Here is a 17,185-nt window from a genome sequence, read left to right on the forward strand (position 1 = left end):
CATGTATTTCTATTGCTCTGCTTGTCTTTTTGCTCCAACATGGTATCTTTTGATGAACAGAAAATTGTGATTATTAAGCAAATTTATGAATCTTTTGTATTCTGGTTAGTGGTCTTTGTGTCTTGTCTAAGAAATTCTTCTCTATGCCAAGGTCTTGAACATGCTTCCTGTATTATCTTATGAAAGCTTTCTAGTTTTTCCTTTTACATGTAGGTCAATTCCACCTGGAACTGATTACCGTGCATGAGGTGAGATAGGAATGTAACTTCAATTTTTTCTACATGGATGCTCAATTTTGTCAGCGCTGTGTATTAAAAAGTCTGTTCCTTCTTTACCGATCTGCAGGCCACCTCTGTCATGTAGCAAATGTCCATAAGTGTAGAACTGTTTGGGGTTTCTTTTATTCTCTTCCTGTTACAACTGGTCCTCTCACATTGGTCTCCTTATTCAGTAGCCTCAGATTTCAGTATTTCCTCTTGGATCTTTACCTTGAGAATCAGCCTGTCAAGTTCCACCCACCCCTCCCCCCAAAAAAATTAAAAGTCAAAAAATAAATAAAGCCATGTCCCCAATCAGTGTACATCTCAAGATCTGACTGGAGGGTAGTGGGCAGGAAGTCTTTCCGGAAGTGAATGAAGAAGCACGGAGATTTAGTTGCATCTCTTTTATTGGAGAGCTGCCTTATCCCAGGGACATTGGCATGGGGTTGAAAACAACAGACAGAGAAGGGCAGAGCTGCCAAAGTCACTAAAAACAGAGTCAGACCATGTCTTCTAAATCCTTCTTACCTTTGGGTGCTGCAGCTTTATCATTTTGACTTGAGGTTTCTTTGAGATCCAACCAGAAGCATCCTAACTTATCTTAAACACAGCTGGAATGCAGAGGTAAGTAAAAAAGCCTTTTCATGAGAAGGAAAGCAGCTGTCACAAAAGCTAAGAATTTTTTTCTATAGGAAGGTAATATGTAATAATAATAATGATAATGATAGTAGTTATAACTAACATTTACCAAGCCTGGCACCATGCTAAGAAATGTCCAGGTAATATATCATTACATTTCTGATCTTACTCAATGGCCATGATATCCCAGTGTTATTCTTTTCCCAGATCCAGAGAGGTCAAGTAACACTCACAATGTCACAGAGCTAATAGGATTCAAGGATAGGCCTGTCTGGCTTCAACACACTTATCAATTGCTCTTTGGACTCAGAATTCCTTATGAAATAGGGAAAATTAAAACCTCCCAGAAGGGTAAGGTTTGGTAAAAGGGGAATTCAACCTTACTCCTGGCAGGAATATAAATGGTTATAACCTTAGGGAACAGTTTGATAGTATGTATTAAATACCTGAAAATATTTATCTTCTTTTAACTACTAGCTCTACTTTTAAAAAAAGAGTGGGGCCTCCAAATAAACATTTTCAAGCATGTTCAGAGCAGCAAAATTTTTTAGTAGCAAAAATAGAGTTTTGACTAAATGTTAGGAACTAAAATACTATTGCAACTATTAAGAATAGCGTTTTAGAATTTTTTAAAAACGTTTATTTATTTTTGGGAGAATGAAAGCAGGGAAGGGACAGAGAGAGGGGGACATAGGGTCTGAAGCAGGGTCTGCACTGCCAGGCTGACAGCAGTGAGCCTGATGTGGGACTTGAACTCACAAACCACGAGATTATGACCTTAGCTGAAGTTGGATGCTTGACTGACTGAGCCACCCTGAGGCCCCTAGAATTTTTAATGACAAGGAAAAATATACTATCTTAAGTGAAAGGAGCAAATTATAAAACAATATTCACAGCAGGGTTTCTGTTATATTTAAAAAGCAAGAAGGGTATACAGCAAAATGTTAGTAGTGATTATCTCTGTGGGGTGGGATTATGGATAATTTAAATTTTCTTCTTTTACTTTTCTGAAAATTTCAAGTTTCAACCATGAATATGCTGAACTTTTTATTAAAAATCTCAAACATAGGGGCACCTGGGCGGCTCAGTCAGTTAAACCTCTGACTTCGGCTCAGGTCATGATCTTGCACTCTGTGAGTTCAAGCCCCACGTCAGGCTCTGTGCTGACAGCTCAGAGCCTGGAGCCTGCTTTGGATTCTGTGTCTCCTCTCTCTGCACCTCCACCTCTCATGCTCTCTCTTGCTCTCTCTCAAAAATAAATAAACATTAAAAAATTAAAAAAAAAACATATTCAAAAGTAGAGAGAACAGAAAAATGAACCTGATGAATTTACCACCAGCTTTAATATTTTTCACCATGGGGGCAATCTTGCTCATGGTACCCCTGCCACTCCGTTCCCCAGATTATTTTGAAGCAAATCTCAAATATTGTATTTTATTTGCAAATATGGCAGCACTCTAAAAGATATGGACTCCTTTTCAAAAACCACAAAGTACCAGTATTATACCTATATTTAAAAAATAATGAATTCTTCAGTATCATTAAATATCTACCCAATTTTGGTCTTTCTCTGATTGTCTTAAACGTTTTTGTTTTGTATGTTTCTTGTATGTTCTTGGTTTTGCTGTTTTAATATATATATATATATATTTTTTTTCTTATTTGAATCAAGATCCAAATAGGGTTTATCCATTGTGACTGGTTGATGTGTCTCACATCTCTTTTATAGTTTCTTATTTTTTTCATGCAATATTTTGTTGAAGAAATTAGATAATCTGCCTCCTAGAGTTTCCTATAGCTTTGATTTTGCATCTTTGTGATATTGTTCTTCCTCCATTTCCTGTAAATTCTTCATTAGCTCTAGAGGCTTGATCAGATTCAAGGTTTTGTTTGGCTTTGTTTTTGTTGTGGGGCTAGGGGAGGGACAAAGCAACTTCATACATGATGGTGTTTACTTCTATCAGGAAAATCCAAAGTCTGGTAGTCTTTCTTGTGATGTTAGCAGACATTCATGATCATTGCTACACCCATAAATCATTAGGAATTGCAGAATTGTGATGTTCTAATTGTCATTCCTTTTTTACTTATTAGCCGGCATACTTTTATAAAAGAGAATTTCACAAAGGAAAAAGAGAATGAATGCCAGATTCTTTCTCTTTAATGACCCATTTTAAAAATAATTAGGTGGTTTTCTTGCATTCTTCAGTGATGACTTAAAATTTTTTTTTCTTTTTGGAGTACCATCATAAACTCACAGAGGTAAAGATATTTGATGTGTTTCAATCCATTGATATTTTTAGCAGATTATCAAATTGTCCCATCCTTTTGCAAGTGGAGGCTCTTCATGTTCACTTCTGAGTTTTTCTGACCTAACCCTAGTAGTCGTCGATAGCTTCCATGCTTTCTGGTATGACAAGATATTTCAGGATCATCTTATCTCATACATTTCCATCCCCAGGTGTGGAATGAGGCTCTAAAGAGCCTAGATTTCTTTTAGTGGGACAATTGGTGTACTAGGAAGTGGTAAATAAATGCTTTTTAATAAAAAGAGTACCAGAGACTGGATGGTGAATAATGGTACAAAATGAATAGAACTGTAAGAGTATCACCACCCAGGACCCCTTTAGAGAGGGAGACATCAACAGAAATGTCCTCACCATATCATGGACATGACTCCATGTTTTCACCAAGAAAACTTACACTGTGTTCAGCAAACTTATTTTACAAGGAAGTGTAAAACTTTTAAAAGGTTACATGTGTGGTAAGTCCTAGTTACCTGCAAAATTAACATAAATAGAATGTTTCATTCACTTCAATAGTGGTTCTCAGGCTCATGCTGAGAATACAATCATTTAGGGAGCTTGTCAAAATACAGTTTTCTGGGCTCCACTCCAGACAGTCTGAATCCAGGGAGTAGTGCTTGGAATTTGTATATTACTAAGACTTCCAAGTGATCTTAATGCAGGTGGTCCTAAAAACCACTCTTTAGTGAACTCTGCCAGATAGATAGATAGATAGATAAAGTAAGGGGAGGAGGAGAGATGCTTTTTAAGAATGTATGAGAATTAAATCACATTAAAAAAATTCAGTGAGTCTCATTTTATGATTTTAAAAGGATTTTATTCTCTGTGAAAATTTGAAAAATAGTAAAGCAAACAGAATAAAATAACCACCTGCAATCCTATTCCCCAGACACAATGTGCATTAAGTAGATATATTGCCTTCCAGCCTTCCTAGGGGCATTTCATTGCTCTTTTTCCCCAGCAGACACCATCACTGACTTGCCTGGGGGCACTCAGCTAGTAAGTGGGAGAGCCCACACTGGAACCCAGCTGCTGAACCTGAACTTCATTATGTTCCATTTTAACTGAAACAGAGGAGCTCCCTGTCCGCTACCCCCCCCCCCCAGTATTACTTTACACATGTCTATATAGCATTTTTAAAATTGATTGTAAAATTAAAAAACAATAATCTGTGTCTACCATCAGACTACGGGATTCTCAGCATGGCAGGAAAATCATATTATTTACATCAGTATCTTCAAAACAAGGTGCTTAATAATGGCTCAGCACCTGGGACATAGTAGATACCCAACAACTGTTTCTTCCAGGTGGGAAGGGGAAGACAATTAGGTCTTCGTGGCCTCTTATGGAACTGAACTTCAGGTGTCCTAGATTTTCCCAGACTGGCCTGGTTTTCTCCCAAAGAAGCAGTTTGTAGCATCCCAGTATTCAAGAAACAGAGGACCTTCGTGAAACCATGATGTGGGAACATGTGAGGGTGTAACCTTTCAGACATTTCCTGTTGAGGCAGCTTCCTTCTGCCCTGTTAATTTTCTGGAGGATGGGGCAGCTGTGAACTGTTAGCAGCCAACACTCACAGGAGCTGAGTAATGGGGATACTGGCCTGGTAAAGGAGACCTGGGCAGAACACTAAGCATGTGTATTACACCACCGAAAAGTACCTAGTGTATACCAGGGGCACCTGGTGTGTACCATAGTGTATACCATAGTTGAGAAAGTCCCAGTGTAGAGAATGGCATAGTGAATGCGGTGTTATAGGTGGTGTTTTGTGGAATGTCTGTGAGGGGGAGGAGTCTGGAGAAAGGGGGACCAGATGGAAGTATGTGGAAAAGTCTAGACGTGGGATGTGTGGGGAGCCTGACAATGCTTGTGGCGACAGGAATGGTGAGGAAGGAGAAAGAGGGAGGGATAGATGGAAGGAAGGGTCAGTAGCCTCAGTGAGGTGGGACTGAGGAGAAGGAAGGGAAAAGGAACCTGGGAGCCTGGGAGAATAGCAGAGCCTGGGCGGCCATCGAGGTTCAGGGCGAAGAAGCTAGCTTGGTCCTTCTGTCAAGACCGAGAGAACAAGTCTCTAACACTAATGTTTGTGGGAATATCTTCTCCTTTGCTTTTGTCCAGAATATCCATTGTTAAAGATAAGGATTTGCTCCTCCACAGATTTCAGTCAAAGGGGCCTCCTGATAGATAGCCATCAAAGCCCATGTGCCCTCCTCTTCCCACAGAAATGCTAACCCACCCACCTGCCCCGTCAGCAGGGTAGGGCCAGGGTGTCAGCAGCTCTTGTGGGAAGCTATAAGACCCTTGCCTCTCTCAGGAGGGTCGAATTAGCCCTTGACACGAGTCACATTTCCAATTGCCTTTCTTTTTGATAAGAGGGTCCTCACTGTCTCCTCTGCCTCCCTTTCTTGGCAACAGAAGGGTGGTGTGAGATTCAATTTCTCAAGAAAATTAAAAAAAAAAGACACAAAGATCCCTAGTCTCCATTTCATGTGAGCTAAGATCTTCGTTGGGTGTAGAGGGTCAGTGCAGACAAAGGCACCCTGATCACTTGTCATAGTTTTTCTCTCTCTAATTATAGAAAGTATTTAGTTATTGTTCCATAATTGCTCATTGCAGTTGGGTTTGAGCATTGTGGTTTTTTTTCTTTTGTTTTTGCTTTGACAAAAGCCTGCTTTTCTGATGAGTTGTTCTTTTTTTCTGCTTTGGTCCACTGCCATCCCAGTCCCTGGCTATTCCACTACGTAACTGAAGGAGGTGGCATGGTATTTCTGGAGAAGCCACTTTACCTCATCAAATTGTTTTCATGGCTTCCCCACTCCTCCCAGTTGTGTAATAGAGAAAGGGAACTAAATTTATTGAACATCTACTTAGTCTTTGGCGGGCAATGTACTAAGCCCTTGCATAGGCTGTTTTATCCGGTCCTTATAGCAAGCCTGAGAACAGATACTATTATCCCCAATTTACAGAAGAGGAATCTAAGGCATTTTTTAATACTTTGGCTAGTAAAATAGTGTTGTTGATGCTTCCAGCGCTGTGGGAGAATTGGGAATCCTGCTCCCTTACTCTGAAAGTGCCTATCTCTAGGTCCCCTGCTAGTGGTAGGGCTTGGTGGGGAGGCCTGCAGGACTTTGATAGGTGGTGGGATTCCTGTGTTGTGGAGTTCCCATGTTGAGGTCTGGGATTCTGTGACATGGAGAAATTTCTGATGTCATGGTAGCAGCAACAAGGAGGGAAGCCACCTCACCACCAAGGGGGCAGTAGCAGAAAGGGTCCTGTGGGAAACAGGGGGCATGTTCAAGGGTTTCAATGCAGGGTGTTGAATGAATGAATTGTTCAGTGGAGGCATAACCAGTTAAGGGAACCAGCCAGTGGTGGGGAAACAGCTAGAAACTAGCACAGCGGAAGCCATCAACGCTCTCAGGTCTAAGGGGGCACAGTGTGGGAATGGTGGTGTTCCTCCAACCCAGTGAGAGCTGGGGCTGGGCAGAAGTGCCCCAGCGGGAACTGTGGCAGGAGAGGAACCCAGCCTCTGCTGGAATGCAGACACAAAGGGTGGGAGCTCACACAGGATGCAGTGTGTGTGTGTGTGTGTGTGTGTGTGTGTGTGTGTGTGTGTGTGAACAGATATACAGATATCTGGGCCTCCCTCTCCTTGGGCCTACCTGTCTCCTGCTCCTGTCTCCTGCTCCTACCACTGGCTAAACCACTTTAAGAGGACAGGGGAGCCCCTGGGGATGCAGCCTGCGCTGGTCAGTCTCCTGGGCACAGGGCAGGGCAGAGAAGGGTGGAGAGAGGACCTCTGGCAGGATACAGAGGATATTCAGTGTAGGGGCTTACTCAGCTATGCCCTCTGTGTCAGTCTATAGGAGGTTGGACATTGCTTCCAGACTCAAAGAATCGTGGAATGTGGAATGCTGGAAGAGACTTTAGGGTTCTGCCCCTAAAATTCCTTTGCTTTACTAAAGAAGATCCTGAGTCCGAGGGAGGAAAAATGACTAGTCCAAGGTCCAAGGTTGGCAGCCAACAAGTAGCACAGGCAGGACTGGAACCAGCTAACCAAACTCCCAGTCCATCTTCCCTCTTAACTGAAAGCTGTGGCCACTTACTGGTTGATAATAAAGGATTACTGCTGAGCCAGCTTGCCTATTTCCTGTTAAAACTGCTCAAAGACCTCAGAACCATGGATTACCTTGGCCCCAGAGACATTTGGCTCAAATGATTCCTTCTAAATATACCTATGATCAGAGTGAACTGCTCATTCCAAAGTATGGGATGCAGAGTCAGATTTGTGGGGTGGAATCCCAGTTCCACCCTTACAGAGTGATCATGGACAAGCTGCTTAACTCTCAACGCCTTAGTGTGCTCAGCTATAAAGTGGGGGTAATAAAGATGTCTATCTCATATATCATGAAGGTAATATGAGAAAATATACTTAAAGCACTGAGACTAGCAGCTGGAAATATTAAGTGCTTGATAAATGATAGCATATATATGCATATATAACATTTATACATATAAATATATATAGTATATCCCATATATATGTACATATGTATATTTATGGGATATATATGGGATATGCACACATATCTCCAGTAAACTGATTTAGAATTCTGGTTAAGAATTCATTTGGTTCTTTTTATCAGCTGTTTCTTGCAAGGAATTTTTTTTTCTTCCTCATGACAGATAAGGAAACTGAAGGGTGTGACAATTATATCTCAATAAAGCTGGAAAAAGAATAAGAAAACTGAAGAGCCTGTGTGATGTGCTTTTTGTGGGATCCCTCAGCCAGTCAGGGGCAGATAAGAAATCCCTGCTCTCCATGTCACTCCAGCCCCTGGCTTGGAAATGAATTCCAGATTACTCATCTTGATTTACTTCTTCCCAGGTGTTAAAAAATATCCCTTTAAACTCCCATCAAGTCCAGGCCAGTCTGGCCATCCGATGGGGCAGGCTGAGCAGGTTTCTATCTCATGGTCATTGATACCTAGAAGTGTCCAGAGCCAGCAGGCCTTGCTCTCTTTCCAGCCCTAACCTCTGCTCTTTGACCCTAGCACACAAATGTATATGGCCTATGGATTGGCCTGCAGACTTTCTGGCAAATGTTCAACTGCCCTCTGGGTAGCTGGAGGCTGACCTTCTGGTCCTGGATCTAGGTTGATTGCTTTTCTCCTGCTGGAACACTCTCTGTCCTGGGCAGGTGCTAATACAAGCTCCAGCCCTCCAGCTCAAGTCTCCTTCTGTGGTTGTTACCCAATCAGGGCATTGTTCACCTTTGGAATACTGGTGGGAACCAAATGCAGCTTTCTTGCTTCCTCTACTACAGGCCCTAAGACTTTCTCCCTCCTGCATAGAACACAATTCCCTTATTACTCTCTCTGCGGTAATGTTTTCTCATTGCCTTAAGCAAGAATCTCCCTCCTTGGATTCTCTTGCTTTTCCTCTGGTTGGCTGCTGTGATGCTTCCTTCCAGATAGTCCACTTCCGAGATAAGACACACAGCATCCTGAATGAATGCCTCTCATGAACAGCATTCTAAATATTCAGTTTACTAACCCCAGGCCTTACTGCCTCAGAAACTCAACTGGGACTTTGTGGTCGGTTGTGAAATAAGTTAGCCACTTCCCCTGATAGCTTTGGTTGCTCAGTGCATTTTCTGTTTAGCTTCTTGGGTCATATTCCATCTCAACAAAATCCTTCAATGGCTTTCTAGTGCACTTGGACTAAAATCCAAACCAGTGAGTGCTCCGAGGTCCTCTACCTGCCTCTCCTACCTCCTCCTATACCATTCTCTCTGCTTCAGTTCCACTAGGCTCCTCTCTGTTCCTCAAACCTGTCAGGCTCTTTCCTACCCCTGGGCCTTAGCACTTGTGTTCCCTCTGCTTGGAATACACTTTCTCATCTTCCTCATGGCTGGTTTGCTCATCCATCAGGTTGCAGTTTCCTCAAAGACGCCTTGCCTGACTTCTCCTTCCAAAGATGCCATCTCTGGCCTCTGTTTAGTTATTCTTTATCACACACCCCTACTTCTTTCTTTCACAAGGCTTATTATGTCATGCAACGATCCTGTTATTTCTTTGCTTATCTGTTGTCTATCTCCTTTCTAGGCACCGAAGATCTAAATCCCTGCTCTCATGAAGCTTTGAGTCCAGTGGGGGAAACAGATAAAAGCCATCTAAACAAATGAATAATATAAAGTACTGATGAGTGTTATAAAGCAAGGTAAGGGGATAGAATGTGTCTCAGGGAATGTGTAGGGTTGGTGGTGGTTAGATAAGGGTAGTCAGGGATGGCCTCCCTGGAAGGGTGACATTGGAACAGAGAACAGATTGCTGGGATGGAGCAGACCTTTGAAATTATGGGGGAACAGCAGGTGTAAGGGTCTCATGGCAGCAGCCAGTTTGGCAGGTTGAGGAACAGACAGGAAGCTGGTTAGGCTGGAGTGGCCTGAGCTGGGGGGGAGAAGGGTGGTGAAGGTGGAGACGGAGGGAGTAGGAACAGGCCCAGGGGTGCCATGTGAGTTAAGAGTCTGGATTTTCTTCTAAGCTTAATGGAACATGTCTTCACAGCAATATCTGGTTTTCAAAGCACATACCCCTTCTCACCTGATCCTCCCAAGGACCTCTGAGGCAGGTAGGACAGATGGCGGTTAACACCTTTTATCAAGAAGGAAACCACCATTTTATCATTTTACCATTGGTAAATCAAAAGGAAGGTCAAGCTCTGCCAAATTAGAAAACTTACTTTAAGTCACACAGTCCAGACAAGACTTTTTAACTCAATGGTGTCTAACCTTGACTGTGCATTGAAACCATCCAGAGAACTCTACAAAATAGTTACACCTGGGTCCTTTCCCCAGAAAATGACTTAAGAGGTCCAGGGTGTGGCCCAGGAGGATTGTTAAAGCTCTCCAGGTGATTCTAACCTGGCTGAGAACCACTGTTCTCAATCCACCCACTTTTCACAACACGAACTGCCTCCTTGACAGAGCTTTCCACTAAGCTGCCCATTAAAATCACTGAGGGAGCTTTCTAAGAATTACAAAGGGAGATCCACATCCCAGACTAGACTCTAAAATCAGAAATTTCTGGGGCTGGGGCTCACAGGCTTGTTTATAAAAGTCTTATTTCCCTATCTGTGTTGGAGCTTCCCACATTTATTTTTTGATTTTTCCTATCTGCTGTTGTCTCTTGTTCCCTTTGGCTTTTATGACTTTTTTATTTCTTTCCTGTCATGTTCATGGGATTTCAGGAAGGAGTGGATTTAAATGAGTATACTCAACATACCACGTTGAACTGGAAGGCTTAAAAATTATAATAATTTTTTTACATGTTTAAGTAATTAAATTTTAGTTGTGAAAGTTATATGCACATTCATTGTAAAAAAAAATTCAAATATGATACAAGGGCACAGAATGTAAACTGAAAGTTCTCTAGCCTCCCCTCCCCATTTCCATTCCTCAGGGTAGCTGTTAGCCTGCTGGTAACATTTTCATAGTTAAACTTAGGGGGGCAATTAGAGGAACCATATTAAGTTTTTAATATATTTATTCTGTCTTCTCTCTCTGGTTTTAAATTTCCCATTTTAATTTAAATACCTTTATGTCTTTTACTGTATTTTACTGCATTTTTATGATTTTTTTATAGGATTTTTTTGATGCCGACAACTTTCTCCAGGGGAGCCCCTATTCAGACTTTAATTCCCAGCCTCCAAGTCAGTTCTTAGTTTATGGAGCATTTCAGAATCTCCTGGGCAAAATTACTGCTCCCTTCTTTGTGTTCCTATATCACTTTGTTCATGCCTTCAGCTCACACTTCTTACACTGCTTGAAAATTATTCATGTTTTTGTCTTAGCATGCATACACTGCCCATGTGAGACAGCGGGGCTGTATTACGCAATTCTATACTATTGCTGTCTCTGTACTGCAATTGTCTTAGTCTGCGGCTTGTTTTGTAATGCTTGTCGATGAAGAGAAGTTATTGAATTTAATGTTGTCCAAATTTATCAAGGTATTAAATACAGTTTGTGTCATTTAATAAACCCTATCCTGAGATCACAGAATATTTTCCTTTATTTTCTTTTAAAACATCTTATTTTGCTTTTCCCTAAAGTCTTTAATCTACCTGGAGTGAGGAATCCAACAGATAACTAGTTGTTCCAGCTCATATACTGAATAATGTGCCTATCCCCACTGACCTATAATGCCAGCTCTATCATATATCAAGATCCCACCTATTCCTAGATCTGTTTCTGGGTTCTCTAGGCTGATTTCTTCTCTCTCTCCCCACCCGGGCCTATCTTCATACTAATACTAAATGGCCTCAATTTTTTATAGCATTATAATAAATATTGATGTATGAAAGGCCAAGTCCTTGAAACATGTCTTTCTCCTCCAGGAGTGTTTTGGTTATGCTTTACCCACCCCCCCTTTTTTTTGCATATAAATTTTAGATTAGCTTGTGAAAGTCCAGGCAAAATCCTGTTGGAAATTTGACTGGAATTGATTGAATTGATAGATGACCGCCCCCCCCCCCCCGCCCCCATCTCTGCTCCCCGGGGAGTGGCTCAAGAGATATTTGTGGAATGAACGTCTGATGAATGTCTCCAAAGCACATCTTATAAACATGCGATACAGGTCAATGAATGAACGAAGGGGGGGCCAAAGATAACTAAGATCAATCAGCACATTCTCACCACTCGGCAACTGTCAGTGAATGTCTTCCTCGCTTGTTCTAATACCTTATTTGAAATGCACAAGCCCACAACTCCATCCTCCACGGAACACGAATCTACGCCTCCTTCGGAAAGACTATCGAAAACAAATTTCAGAAAGATTGTGTGTCCGCAGCCCGGGCAAAGAAATAAGTGCCCCTGGCAGGTTAGGTGTCTTGACCCCTCTACCTCCTAGGAAGGAGCGGTCCACAGGGAGCGCGGGTCCGGTGGCTCGCTTGGCCGCGGCTTAGGGAACCAGGAACTACAAGTCCCGGCAGGCCGCGCGGCGCCTCCGCTTCATTAGGCGCAATCAGCGGGTGGCTGAGAGCCAAGACCCGGCGAATCCCGTCACCCAGCTGCGGCGCGGAACTCGGCGCCGCGTCCCCGCGTCCCTTGGGGTGAGTAGGGTAGTCGCACCAGGGTCGCGCGGCGCGTAGAGTGCTGGGGTGGCGGTGCAAACGCCCCGGACGCCCGCCTCCGCTGGAACTGCGCAGGAGGGAACCCGCGGCCTGTGACCTTGTCACCCAGGCCGGCGCGCGGCCACGTGACCGGCAGGGCCCCGCCTCTTCTGCGGTCACTCTCCAGCTCGGCTCACTAGTGGGCAGAAGTGTGGACTGGCTACTTCGATGGTGCAGTCTCGCATGTAGGCAGGGCTGGAGCTGGAGGAGGAGGCATCGGGTGGCTCACCCAGGCGACCTCTGCCTAGGCGGTGTGTGGACTCCGAGTCGCGGGCGGCGGGGGGCTGGGCGTGATCTCTGGACTAGAGCGTGGGGTGCCGCCCAAATCTCTGCCTTCCGTCTAGTAGCTTGGCGTGCCCCGGAGCGCCCCTAATCTCCCACACTTTGCGGGGCCCTGCGCTTCCAGTTCTCCTGGAACTGGAACGTGCTGATGACAGCTGTGCATGGAGAGCAGCCTCTGGAAGACACCTAGCACAGCTCTCTCCCCAGGTTAAGTGGCATTTACTTTCTACTAGGTAGGAAGTCAGCCAATTCAACAAGTATTTATTGATCACGTCCATGATAATTGGCACTTAATGGGTGCTCAAGAAATATTTACCGAGCTGAAAGTGAACTAGACTTTATCTGTGCCTTTGTATGTTTTCTTTAAGCATTTTCTTATTGCACAAGCTATCAAACTGCATCAGAATCATCTGGAATCAACCCAGAGTTTCTGATTCACTGGGTCTGGGCTGGGGAGCAAGAATTTGCATTTGTAACATGCTCCCTGGAGATAGAGATGCTGCCCCGGACATAATTTTGAGCACTACTGCTTTATAGGAAAAAAAAAATCCTGTGAATTTAAAGCACCAACTTCTCACACTGGGTTATGGGTCTTTGTGTCCTTATTTACTAGTTTAACATTTTGTCATGATAAACATGTGCATATCACTGTGTACACTATTAATTTGTCCCTACATTATTTTATATACAGATTTACACTTCTGTCATTTTTCCTGGATTACATCATATCCTCTTGTGTTATTATTGGCTTGGCTGTTTCTCAACAGCCTTTACAGATGTAAGATTTTACCTCTGCCGGGAGAGCTTGCATTTTATTCCTTCCTGCTAATATACATTTTCTTGCAGACAGGGGACCTATAAGATAAGAATAGTGCTTGGTTCTGGTATCCATTCTCCGACTCCCTGTCCAGCTCCCTGGCCCCCAACTAACTAAATCTGGATTTAGATTTTTATGCCAGAGGGACTCCAGTGACCTACCTTTTACCTGCCACTTGCTCTTTGTGCTTGATTTTCCACTGTTTTCCCTGAGTCCCTACTTGCCCAGGATGAACTGAATGGGGAATTTCTATTCCTTGCCTGGGTGAGATTTATTTTCCTTGTCTGTTCTGGGACGTGGCATCAGCCAAGGATTCCTTTATTTAATCAATATTGATTCAGCCACCTTCTGGACATATGATTATATTTGGACTGCATCATTGGTGGCAGGTCAGGTTATAAACCTCATCAGGCCAGTTAGATGGTCCCTGGGCATTGACTGTGCATCTTTCCAGACTTGAGACATGATGATATTTTCCACCTTGTTTGCTTATTTTTTTTTGAAGTTTATTTATTTTGAGAAAGAGAGAGAGCACATGTGCATGAGTGGGGGAGGAGCAGAGAGAGAGAGAGAAAGAGAGAATCCCAAGCAGGCTTGGCATTGGCAGCACGTGGAGCTGGAACTCAGGAACCTCAAGATCTGAGGTGAAACCTGAGCTGAAACCAAGAGTCAGATGCTAAACCGACTGAGCCACCCAGATGCCCCTCACCTTGTTTGCTTTTTATCCACATCAATTACCAGATTTCCCTGAAAACCTGATCACTCTCTCCAAGGGTATTATTGAGTCTTTTCCAGTCTTGGGAGTAGACCAGAAGAAATAATGCCCATTTCTCTAGTAGCCTCTTTAGGAAATGGGAGGAGGCTGCGGTCACTATATGGGATTGATGGAATTAGAGCCCAGAGTGCCTTTCTTCTGACCATTCTCACCTGTGCACCAAGCAGGGCACAGTGATTCCATGCTTATTGACCTGGAATGTGGCATGGGGACTGCGGATGGGTGGTAACTGGTGGGCCTAGCCACTCTTTGGCCCACCACAAACTGTAAGTGCTTGATTCCCCATTTAGTTCTGTCCAGGGGATGGACATTCCATTTGACTATCAACTTCCCATTTGTAGAGCTTTCCACACTTGCCTTTTGCCTCATTTCATCACCTGCTGGGGTGTTCCCTATGGTCCAGCAAGATGGATTCCATTCTTATAGATTTGACAATAACACAGCTCTCCTAAATGTTTCATAGACTGGAATCGGTTATTTTTGGTGAGGTGGTTTGGTTGATATTCTGACATGTTGATTTCCAGGGCTCTAAGCAGTGTCTTCCACATGCCTGCCATTTGGGCAGGGTAGAGGGTCAGAAAGCAGAGTCGCTGCCCACAGTGACTGATACGGTTATTTGTGAAGAGTGCTAAGGACATGGGTGAACAGAGTCCCTGCTAAGGAGGCCGTGTGCCATAGACAGCCTCAGGCTCCAACTCTGCCATTTACTGGTTGAGCGCTTGGGAAAAATCTCCCAACTCGTTCCTTTCCTCGTTTATGCCTGTGGATGATGATAATATTTGTCTCATCTTACTGGGTTGTGTGGAATATCTAATGAGATAATGAGTGCAGAGGGCTTTGTAAAGGTTAGTTGTTGCTAAAATTGTCATCTAATTTTTAGGTTTTTAGGGTCTTGGTGTCCTTAAGGCCCCTCCCAAAAGTGTGTACTCCTCTGAGAAGTAACTCAGGTGGAAGTCAGAAAGGCAAATAAACAGAACAGGGCAGGTGATTCATTAGCAAAAGGTTTAATAATGAAAGGTGTTTTTCATCGACAGACATATTTCACGGCTGACAGGGTCTTTTAAAATAACCTGAGGGAAACAACTCATTTGCATGTTAAAGACTCACTGACACCGTATGGAAAACTCCAGCTCCAGCCTATTTAGGCACAGTTTGGCTCCTCTATCATCTATTTTATGTTTTTCAATTTCCACCTCTTTTATTACTGAGGACATTTGCATGAAAACCAGGTCTTGGGAATTGTGTCTGTTTCTTGCTGTGGCTTCCCCTCCCAGGGTGGGATGGTCTCAGGGCTCCATTGCCTATAGGGACAGGCCTGGAGGATGGTGCACCAGGAAGATGGGGTTTAAGAGGCAAGAGCTGGGAGGTGGTGCTGGGGTGCTGGGGTAGGGTGGCTACTGAATTGATAGCCCTGGAGTGATTCTCACCTGGGGACCTGTGTTGTTACTGGCTCTGCACAGGCCTAGTGGGGTATAGTTTCTCCCTTGATTCATCCATTCAGTAAATACTTTTGGAGCACCTACCATGCCGAGGCAGAGTTTGGCAAACTGTAGCCTCTGGGCCACATCTGGCCACACTCATAACTTTATATTTTGTCTGTGCTTGCCATTGCCTTGTGCTACAATGCAGAACTGAGTAGCTGTGACAGAGGCATTATATATAGTCTGCAAAGCTGAAAATATTTAATATATGGCCCTTTACCGAAATAGTTTGTGACTCGTGTGCTTGACAGGGAGAACAGCAAGAGCAAAAGCTGTAAGGCCACAGTGTGCCTGGTGGGTTTGATGAATAGCTTGGACGTTAGTGCTTTTGGAGTGCGGTAGCAAGGGGGAAAAAGGAAGGGCCTGAGACCTTGGAGGAAACTGGGGGGTCAGATCAGATAGGGCTTTGTCGGCCAATGCCTTGGGTCTTCATCTGAGTGAGGTGGGAGCCATTAGAGAGTTGAGAGCAGGGGAATGCATAATTGGACTGAAGTTTCTATGTTTAGGTAGAAAAATTCACTCTCTTACTCATTCAATTATGTATTTGTTAGCAAACTTATAAATTAGTTATGTAATATATTAACAAATTCGGCCCTTTGCATCTAGTAGAAGAGGCAGATACAGGACCAAATTCTTAGAGATAAAAGCAATGCATAATAAGACCAGATGGGAAGGAGCAACTAATTCTAAGTGGTTGGTTCACTTAGAGGCTTCATAGAGGGATGAGGGGGGACTGAGTGTGCAGAGGTATTTGGGAGATGAAGCAGGCAAGGTGGGGCGGGGTGAGAATAGGGTGAGCCTTGAACCCCTTGCTAGAGAACTTGGACTTTTCTGTAGGTGGAGGGGAGGTAGGATAATGAGTGCATGTGGAGGTTAGGGTGGTGATGACTCTGGTGGAGAGTAAGAGCCAGATGAGATGTGGGGAAATGGCTTTGGAATGGAGAATGGTTGAGCAGTTCAGTCAAGATAAGATGGGCTTCCTCCCTTGCTTTGTTAATTGTACAAGGTTGTGCCAAATCCTGGTCTCTCAGGTGCTATGAGTTCTTAGTCTACATAAACTTGTCAGTGTTTCTGGGAAGAAAAAATGAAGTTGAAAGTGACAGTAAGGAAAAGACATCTTACTTGCTGAGTATGTTAGGTATTATGTTAAAACGGCATCTCCTCTAATGCTCACAGTGGCCCTAGGAGGGAGGTACTATCAAGAACTCTTTTGTAGATGTTTACCTGGAGGCTCCAAGAAATGTGGCTTGCTCAAGGTCACAGAGCTGGTGAGCAGCAGAGCAGGATTCTTCCTGGCTCCAGAGGCTGAGTTCCTGACTACCAGTCCCTCCATATGGCCATTTGTCTGTCTGTCTGTCTGTCTGTCTATCTATCTATCTATCTATCTATCTATCTATCCATCCATCCATCCATCCATCTACCTAACTACCTACCTATCTACCTATGTTTATTTATTT

At 43.6% G+C, this 17,185-nt stretch overlaps 1 protein-coding gene across 4 annotated transcripts in view; it reads left to right on the forward strand.

The window, feature by feature from the left end:
• The first annotated feature begins 12,159 nt into the window (after positions 1–12,159).
• ADCK1 (aarF domain containing kinase 1) overlaps positions 12,160–17,185 on the forward strand; it is a 121,634-nt gene continuing 116,608 nt past the window's right edge. Inside the window, exon 1 of one of the 4 annotated variants that reach the window (XM_015071589.3) lies at positions 12,160–12,313. Coding sequence is in view for 3 of the 4 variants with exons in the window: in XM_053224785.1 (XP_053080760.1) it covers positions 12,817–12,862 (46 nt within the window). In the remaining variant the exon portion in view is untranslated. Of the gene's footprint in view, positions 12,314–12,353; positions 12,863–17,185 lie in introns of those variants that run through there. The other 3 variants (XM_053224785.1, XM_053224786.1, XM_053224784.1) reach the window with 3 other exon arrangements.

The sequence above is a fragment of the Acinonyx jubatus genome, chromosome B3, assembly GCF_027475565.1.
Source record: "Acinonyx jubatus isolate Ajub_Pintada_27869175 chromosome B3, VMU_Ajub_asm_v1.0, whole genome shotgun sequence".
In the NCBI taxonomy this organism is placed as follows: domain Eukaryota; kingdom Metazoa; phylum Chordata; class Mammalia; order Carnivora; family Felidae; genus Acinonyx; species Acinonyx jubatus.